The sequence below is a fragment of the Chionomys nivalis genome, chromosome 8 (genome assembly GCF_950005125.1).
Source record: "Chionomys nivalis chromosome 8, mChiNiv1.1, whole genome shotgun sequence".
In the NCBI taxonomy this organism is placed as follows: Eukaryota; Metazoa; Chordata; class Mammalia; order Rodentia; family Cricetidae; genus Chionomys; species Chionomys nivalis.
This window is the reverse complement of record NC_080093.1, coordinates 21,544,776-21,554,330: the sequence shown is the minus strand read 5'-3', so window position 1 is coordinate 21,554,330 and position 9,555 is coordinate 21,544,776. Positions and strand designations below refer to the sequence as shown.

At 44.0% G+C, this 9,555-nt stretch overlaps 1 protein-coding gene across 1 annotated transcript; it reads left to right on the top strand.

Moving 5' to 3' along the window:
• Positions 1-325: 325 nt before the first annotated feature.
• On the top strand, positions 326-8,826 carry Slc35g1 (solute carrier family 35 member G1). The gene is made up of 3 exons (XM_057778507.1): positions 326-545; positions 4,134-4,314; positions 6,142-8,826. The coding sequence occupies exons 1-3, from the start codon at positions 359-361 to the stop codon at positions 6,878-6,880; spliced, it is 1,107 nt and encodes a 368-aa protein (XP_057634490.1). The 5' UTR covers positions 326-358; the 3' UTR covers positions 6,881-8,826.
• Positions 8,827-9,555: the final 729 nt, after the last annotated feature.

Genomic DNA, 9,555 nt, shown 5'->3' with positions numbered 1-9,555 from the left:
AGTTCAAACACAAAGTCTCTCTGAAGCCGCACAAGGCCCCAGGACCCGAGGCGCCGGAGCTGAGAAGCCAGCGTCCCTCCCTGTGCCTTGGAAGACAGAGGAGGACCAGTGTGCGGTCTCGCCGGACTGCCCAGGAGGGACCGTCGCCCGGCCAGCTGTGGCCAGCGCAGCCCGAGTGCCCGAGTGCAGGCGGGTGGCTCCCCGGGGGCGGGAGGGCAGCGGAGGACAGGCGCGCGGAGCCGGGAGCGGGCGCACGCGCACACGCACCGGCGCGCCGGGGGCCGGAAGAGCCGAGCGGCCCGGCGGCGGCTGCGGGCGCCAGACGGCGCGCGGCTGCGGGAAGAGCGCGGGCTGCGGGATGGAGCCCCCGGAGAGCGCGGCGGAGCTCGAAGCCGACGCGGTGGAGCTGAGCGAGCCGGAGCTGCGACTCGCGGACCCCGCGTCCCCCGGCTTGGAGCATGCGGACGTCGAGGCGGCGGACGCCCCCGGCCGCGGCAGGTGTTGGCCGCACGGAGCCTGGGTGTGCGGCTCGTCCCGGGAGCCCGGTGAGTGCGGGGCTGACGGGGCCGGGCGGGCCGGGTTCTCCGCGTATCCGCGGGATCGCGGACCCAGAAAGTTTCCAAGTGTTCGCAACCCCAAATTGGTGACGAGGGCAGGCCCTCGTGGTCCAGTGGTAGTCAGAGGTGAAAGGTCACCGAAAGGGACAGGCAGAGACCTGGGAGGAAACCGACCTAAAACCCTCATCATAGGGGTAAACTGATCTTCCAGAACCAAGTTGGAAAGACACGGATTCTTTAAGTGTTTGTCCCAGAATCTCAGCATCAGGAGAGTTGAGCAGACCACTAGCCCTCAAAGCTTGTTGGGATAGGAGGATTTTTAACTGTAGACTTTAAACAAGGTACGCCTTGTTATAAACCCCATGAAGAGCCCTTGACTTCTGTTCAAACTCCTGTTGCGAAGGGGTAAAGTGAGGTCGTGGAAGGATGAGGGCTTCTGGGTTGGGTCTCACCCCTACTTCCATCTGCCAAGGTCTGGGTAGGGCAGGTCCAGACAGTCCTAGGTGGGCCGTGCATTTGCCAGAGATGATTCCACCTAGGGCCCTTTTCACTTCCATAGCTTTCTAGAAGGAAACCCGCGTTAACACCTTTCCCCATCCTAACATGGAATGTGCCCCGGGACTCCATGTCTCTTGACCCACCAGTTTTTCTGCCTTCTTCCATGTGCTTTTCTAAGTTTAGAGAGAAAAGTCCTAGGAAGATGATTGTCGCTACTTTTCTATGCTTAAACCAAAGAGAAATGATCAGATTTCTGATTATGTTTGCATGGGTTTTGACTCCAGAACAGGGTTACCCCCGTACTGGGCTGACCAGACGGGCAGCTCACGACAAGGTCAGTTTCTCACCTTATCTCCCTATGGCTGAATGTCATTTTGGCTTAATGTGGAACTGTACCTTGCACAAACTCTTTAGTTCCCCATTAGTGAGGGGGTCTGTATACTCAGGCAGAGGCAGCAGATGGCAAAATGCCAAACCTGTGTGAATGACCAAGAATCTTGTCTTTCAATGTCAAGGCAAGTTCTTAACAGTTATTTTTGAGGAAAAAAAATGTGTATTAGAATGCCAGTGTACTATACTGTTGGCATTGGACTATTGACAGGCTCATTTTAGACTCTTAATTTTTTTTTTTTTTTTTAAAGACAGGGTCTCCAGTTCAGGTTGGCTCACACTCAGCCCTCCTGCCTACACCTCAAGTGCTGAGATTAAGGGCATTCAACACCTCTCCTGGCTTTGAGACTTGTCTAAGTGGTTTCTTAACAAAACTCACCTTCAAGTTTAGGTCAGAACTGGATAACCTTAGCAGACAGTTTACAGCTGTGCAGATAACCTGCTTGCTGCCCTCAGAGCACTGTGGACCTTGTACTAATGGGAGAGATGTCATCTTAGCCTTGTGCCTCACCCTGCTCGAGTGAGCACTCCAGTGCATCACCGGACCTCTGAGCCTGTCTTTACAAAGTTCCAGAAGCTCTGGTGTGGGACCTGGAAATCGGAATTTTAAGTTATTCTGGTGATTCCCAGCCAGGTCCAAATCACTGGCTGAAAGCCAGGTGTGGAGAAGCCGGTGAAACAGGTTTTTACTTTCTTTGGGAAGTTGTGTGGTGACCACTTACTTTGAATAGTTAAACCTTCAATTTGACTTGTTTGGGGAGATTAGACACACTCTGTGAATGTGGAAGTTTATCACGTGAACAAATTCCTCAGTGGACTGCTGTCGCATTGTCAGAGGGAATGGAAGTGACCATATAGGAAGAAACTAAGGTCAGGACACCCTTGCCTTCATTAGCAGTCAGTTCAGTTCAACTTTCTGTTACCTGCCTGTCCCTAATCAGAAAACACGAACCTTAAACATTTGTTGGTTTTTAAGCTGGCCATGGTGGCACACACTTTGGGAGGCAGTGGTGGGCGAATCTCTGAGTTGGTGGCCAACCTGATTACGTAGTGAATTCCAGGATAGCCAGGGCTACATAGAGAGACCCTGCCTCAAAGAAGTATGTTTTCTAAAAAATGTTTTAAAGGATTAGATCCATTTTTAAAATTAAATTACACTCGTATGCTTCTTTGAGAGAAAGCCACTGAGTTTAGGTTGGAGAGGGTCCTTTGATTTTAATAAGCTAGAAGGATGTTTTCTGTCCTAGGACTTCTCATTCTGTTCTGTCTAAGGGTGGAGGTTTTATTTGAGAAGACTTGTTTTATTTGGATCTGAATTTTGTAATTTCAGAAGCCCAGTTCTCAGGCTGACCACAGCCAAGGCATGTATTTTGTGGTGCTTCTGCCTGGAAGTCTTCTGAAGTTTTCTTCTTGAGGCCTGAGTGGCTCTTTGTAGTTCATTCCCACAGTGTTGGAGCACAGGGGTAAAGGTGGCGTGGGGGAGGGGTCCCAGCATCTGTACCAGAGTGGTTCCAGAGCAGTCTCTCCAGCTGTGAGCCTAAAATAGGGAAGTTTCTGACAGGCTGTCACTGATGCAAAGGCCAGGCAGGTACAGTGTCACTAGAAAAGCTGTCACCATACCTTGGTCACGATTTGCAGTCCCGTGTGGACACAGGTATCTGATGTGAGGATGTTGAAATATATTGCCCCGTGTATCATTTATCAGGGAAGGGCATTTAAAAAAAAGAGCACATAATTATGCAATAATGTTCCATAGCTGAGTAACACTTTGTACATTCTTAGAGTGGAGTGGCCAACCAAGTTCAAAGTAAATTGCAGCGTCCACAGGTTTTGTATCTCCAACAGACACTTAATTGACAAGAATCAATTGTTTCCTTATTACTCCCACTTTTTCATGTTCATTAGGGGAGCATAGTGTGTGTCTGTACAGCTGAGTGTGTGTCTTGTCTTTAATGCTACACAAGATGTCAGTAATAAACAATTGAAGACCTGCAGAAAAGTACAAATTTCTTGGTTCAGATTAAGGCAGGAACAAGTTAAAACGGGGCAAAATTAGCAGCTCACAGTTGCATAACAGCCGAGCCTTTCTAGTTTAATCTTCTTGCCAGTAATGTTAGACTCTTGTGTCTTTCTGTGGTGTTCATGTGTATTTTCCTTTACTTACTCAGGTTGAGTGTGTCCCAGGCACAGACAAGAGAGCAGAGGTCCCAGCCCTGGATAAGCTCTTAGGCGTCTAGAAGTCAGATTATCAACACATGGCGAGATAAGCAGTTGTAAACTGAATTCCAGCAAAGAAACTTTCTCCTGGAAGCTCAGCGGGGAGAGGATGGAAGGCCTGTCTCTGAGCAGGACCTTTCACTTCCCTTTGACAAGTGTTCCTTAAAGATGCCTCTCACCACCTCAGCAAGATGTCCTTGACTTGTAAAATGAGGGGTGATTCTTAGCGAGCGAGCGGAAAGGAATCCATCTTTTTTGGGGAGAAATGACTTTTTTTTTTTTTTTTTTTTTAACAGTGTGGTTTTAATTTGTTACCCACACCTATGGATTCTTCATAATGGGTAGGGAAGGTGATACAAGAGCAGGGATGCTAAGGTCTTCCCTTAGCGTCTAGCTGTTGGTTGACACTCTAAGTGAATGTGATGAAACGTGCCTGGGAGCAAGGACTAACCAGAATTTAATCTTTTTCAGAAGGCAAGAAGAAAGCACCCTGCCCTGGACTTGGCTTGTTTTACACAGTGTTGTCCGCCTTCCTTTTCTCAGTGGCCTCTATATTTGTTAAAAAAGTGCAAGACGTCCATGCTGTAGAGATCAGTGCATTTCGATGTGTGTTCCAATTGCTAGTTATTGTTCCTTGCTTAATATACAGAAAGTAAGTATTTTTAGAGTGAAGTAGAGGATGTTAATAACTGTGTAAATCTTTTGAACTGCCTTAGTATTTTTTCTGTAGTAACTGGTTAATCATGGATTGACCAGTCGGTTCCCCTTCACCCTGACTAATGACGTGTTCTCAGGATCTACTCACAGACGATCTGCCATAAGCACATACCACGTGCCCATCAAAGGAGAAGGGTGACTTGTAGTTGTTCAACCTCTATTTGAAAACAAAATTCTGGGTGTACCACCCTCCTTCCTTTACTTTGGTATAACTGGTGTTTGGGAGATTAAAAAGTAAATGCTAGGAGTTATATAGCATCAGGGTTCTCTCAGTGGGACAGACTGCCCTGCCAGATCATGCCAGTAAGATGGCAGCCTTAAAGGGGGTGACAGGTAAGGCCTTGAGCAAGATCTTTGACTACTTTGGTATTCAGTTTCTTTCCCTACAAACTGGAGGGAGTGATGCTCTCGGGGCTGTGCTCAGAGCAGGCTACAAGGGTCAGATAAGAGTTATTCTTGTTTAGAGTACTTTCTAGAGACTTCAGCATATAGGTACTATTTACTGTCCCTTCTCTACACTCCCTCCTTACTTGATCCCTTTTCTTCTGTGTAGACTCTGTCCATCTCAGTAGGGCTGAAATTATGTGTGCTCCCCCCTCCGTAACTTACACAGACCTTCATGTTCTCTGGACCCTGGGAGGAGACTAATTGGGCCCTGAGTGGCTACCTGGCTGTTTGTTTGGGAGCTGAAAATGCTTAAACCTCAAGTCAAGTTTCCATCGCCTGCCTCCAGTGCCTCCTTGCATCCATGCCATGATACAGATTCATTTAGAATAGTGCCATTCCGTATCCTGAGAAACAGGTTAGAAAGTGAAATTCTGCGAATGTATAAGCCAGAGTGCTTCCAGAAATAATGATGAGCTAGAGCCACTTTCTAAAGGAGGTAACAACACTGAGGTTAAGCGACCATATTCTCCAGTTTTTGATAAAAGTATTCAGAGCTAGAAAGTGTTTTGAAAATCTTTGGCCCTAATCTGTTTTAATTTTGTGTTCATGATCATGGAACATATATAGCTTTTCTACACATGTATGAGCCCCAGATGTGTTCTGACTAGATACATAGGTGTTCATGTTTACCTGGATGAGGCCTGCTCTAGCATGAGTCAGGAAGTTGTATCTAGCTAGGAACATCAGAGTAGATTCTGAGTGTTTAATTGGAGACAGTATAGCGCTCATTTTATGGCTCGAACCATGGCTTTTGTTTTGTTTTTGTTTTGTTTTGTGTGTGTACTCATAAGGACAGCGAAAAGTTGCCTCATATTCAGTGACTACATTCTAGCCTTGCTCAGCTTTTATAGAAGAATTGATGTGGCTGAGTGTGCATGAGCCAGGATTAAGCTTCCTCATGTAGTACTACAAAATCCTGAAATTATGTTTATTATAAAACAATCATAGAAAATTTGGATTATATTATGTGATTCTACTACTAGAGTATAATGTCTCTTAACATCTTGCCCTTTTAGTCATTATTTTTTGCTGGAATATACATGAGAAAACAATTATCTATATTTGCTGACTTTTATCATGCTGTTTATGAGGTTCTGTGTTCGCTTTTTGCTCCTGCTATGAACATTTTGAACCATCCTTTCTATAACTAAAAAAATATTTTAAAGGATTCTTACTATTCAATACTAGGTAGAATTTACTATTACTCCCTTATTTCTAGTAAAATGTACTTTACAATAATGTCTGATTAAACATTTTGATCTAAAAACAATGCCAAGTTCATTTAAAATGCATTTTTTTTCATTTAAATTTGCAGAACTGGGTTCATAGGACCCAAAGGTCAGCGGCTTTTCCTTCTTCTCAGAGGGATCTTTGGTTCCAGTGCCATGATCCTTATGTACTATGCTTTCCAGACGACGTCCCTCGCAGACGCCACAGTTATTGCGTTTAGTTGTCCAATGTTTACGTCAATATTTGCTTGGATATTTCTCAAGGAAAAGTATAGCCTTTGGGATGCTTTCTTCACGTTGTTCGCATTCGCCGGAGTGATCCTTATCGTCAGACCACCATTTTTATTTGGTTCCGACACTTCAGGGATGAGCAAAAACTATTCAGATCACATTAAGGGAACATTTGCCGCAATTGGACATGCCGTGCTATCTGCAATGACTCTGGTTATCTTAAGAAAAATGGGGAAATCCGTGGACTACTTCCTGAGCATTTGGTATTATGTCATACTTGGCCTTCTTGAGTGCATCATCATCCTCTTTGCCATAGGAGGGTGGAGTCTCCCTTACTGTGGGCTGGACAGGCTGTTTCTCATACTTATTGGACTCCTAGGCTTGGGGGGTCAGATATTTATCACTAAAGCAGTGCAAGTAGAAAAAGCAGGACCCGTAGCAATAATGAAGACAATGGATGTAGTCTTTGCTTTTATCTTCCAGATTGCTTTCTTTAATAATATACCAACCTGGTGGACAGTGGGTGGGGCTCTCTGTGTAGTAGCCAGTACTACCGGATCAACCATTCGTAGATGGATCCAAAGTTCCAAATGAAATGTCACTGTTGAAATCTATATTTTTTTAAATATGCCATCACCCAGCTCAAACATCTTACATACCTGAAAAATCTGCATTACTCATTGATTATATTTAATAAATAAAGTACCATTTTTTAAAATAAGGTATTTTTTAAATTAAGAGTAGCTAGTCTAACCTAGCAATTTTTTGATAGCTTTTATTTTTGCTTTGGTTTCTTGGGGTTGGGGTGTCATTGAGAAGATAGCTTATTGAGGAATTTTAGAAATTTTTATGAATACAATTTTAAAACTTTATTTTTGACACAGATAAGCTATGGATGGGAAATACTCTATTTTAGCAGTGTAGATAAGAAGCTTACTGTTGACAATGCTGCTATAATTAGTTCTGTGTTGAGCCTTTGTTTGCAGTGTAATTCCATTTAGGATGCCAAAGCTGAAACCTGGTACAGGTGCCTACTTACTGACAGGACTATAAGTAAACCAGCCTTATTTTTAAGGACCTTTTGTTTGTGCCTTTTGTTTTGATGCCAGGATTTTTATATCTACTCTCTGAACGGAGCCTTTCGCTCGCCACACGTGGTTAGCAGTTCTCTCTTTTGGTATATTAGTAACTCTGGCTGCCATTTTGAATTTTTTATTGTCTCCTGTGTTATTGAAATTGCACTATTTCTTAAAACATTCCAAGATTTCCAATCTTAAAATCCCGAGAGAGAAATCTTGGTGTGACCAGTGTGCACATTCTTATCCTGAGGTGTTTACATGTGAGGTGTGGTGATTCTCTACATGCAATCTTTGAATTCATAGTATGATGCCAAATACAGTTTTCTCAGGATTGTACTGGGTTGGGCCATATCAAATTGCCCAGATTGTATACCATTTTCATGTATGAAAACCATAGTTCTAGAAGGTACATCTGAAAAGCCCCTTTAAAGCACAGGTCTGTTATTATTAAACTTACTCCTGTAGTCTTCTTCCATTTTGGAATGATATTTTATAATGCTTGTGATATACAAAAAAGATAAATACCTATTAATCTACAGTTGATTGACTTTCACAGTTTCTTGCATATCTAAAAATAATCACAGGTAATTAGATTGACAAGCTGTACCATGACACTAGTGTGAACTCAAGACAGTAGATTCTAAATATGGAGCATTAGCAGATTGGTACTCTCCTGTGAAAGAGGAAAGCTTGGGAGATCGGTCAGGGTGTTGGGAATACATGGCCACGAATCTTTGTCACTTTGGATGCCTTTATGGTAAGCCATCGTGGCGGCCACGTCTCGCTCTACCAGACACCCTCTGTTATTATCTTTAGCTGCAGAGTTGAGGGGCTGTGTGTTCTTTGCTGGTCTCCTCCCCACAGCTCTTCCAAAGGCAGGAGCTAAGTTCCTGGGGCTTACATTCTGTTAAGAGGATCTTCTCCAGTCGTTCCAAAGAGGAACTTTAACTTTGATGGTTTTAAATACTTTCCATCTGACATCCTAGATGATATTTATTTAGCTGAGTCATCTCAATCACACTTGACCTGACTCATACTCTTGGAACGCAGATTTGCAGCCGTGCCATACCAGAAGCTCAGAAAACATAGCCGGCAGCCTTTTAGAGCTAGAGCTACCTTAGAGACCATCCCACGGGAGCCATGCTCCGTACACAAGGATGACAGGATGGATGGAGACCTGCGGTAGCTGGGTTTCCATGGCCACCTCTTCTCACTTAGTTCCACGTATGGAAGGTCAGACATTCCTGGAGCCATTGACTAACTTACACAGTAGAAGAAAGAGTTGCTGGGATTGTGGAAGATAAACCCATTTGAAAACATGCTTTATTTCAACTGAATCTTAAGTACTTGAATGTCACAGTATGTGGCTGACATTGGAGACAATGTTTCTTATCCCAACCTTTACAGGGTATGATTTTTAAACAATGTTCAAGTGGTATACAAAGTTATTGTAACAGTTATGGGGGGGTATGTATTTTCCAAAGATTGTAGTTTCTCTATCTTGCAAAGGAAAATATTTTTCCTAACTTGTTTTTATTTTGTAAGTAATAAAATTATAAAAGAAAGTGATATGTTGGTTTTTATGACTGTAGAAAAATGTCTCATTACTCATTTCTCGACCGGGTGCTTCAAATTTTATTTTCTATACGAGACTGGCTTCTAGCCATTTAGCTGGGCCGTGATCTTAAAATTTCTAACTATATCTGTTCCTCATACACAGTAAATACAACAGCTCCAAAATAAAGAGTAATCTGGCCCACTGAATTAACTAAGCAGGCTCACATGGGCTCACAGAGAATAAAGCCGCAAGCACAGGACCTGCATGGGTCTGCGCCAGGTCCTCGGCATATGTTGTGGGTGATAGCCTGATCTTTTTGTGGGACCCCTAACAGTGTGAGCGGGTGAATCTCTGACCCTCTTGCCTGCTCTTGGGGTTCTGTTACTCCTACTGGGTTGCCCTGTCCATCCTCATGAGGGCTTTTACCTTGTCTTTTTGTGTCTTGTCCTGTCCATTTGACTGTCTCTTGGAGGCCTGTGCTTTTCTGAAGAGGAAGTGGAGGGGCAGTGGATCTTGGGGAGAGGGGACGTAGGGTACCGGTAACTGGGAGGAGTGGAGGTAGGGGAAATTGTGGCTGGGATGTATTATATGAGAGAAGATTCTATTTTCAATTTAAAATTTTAAAAAAGAGA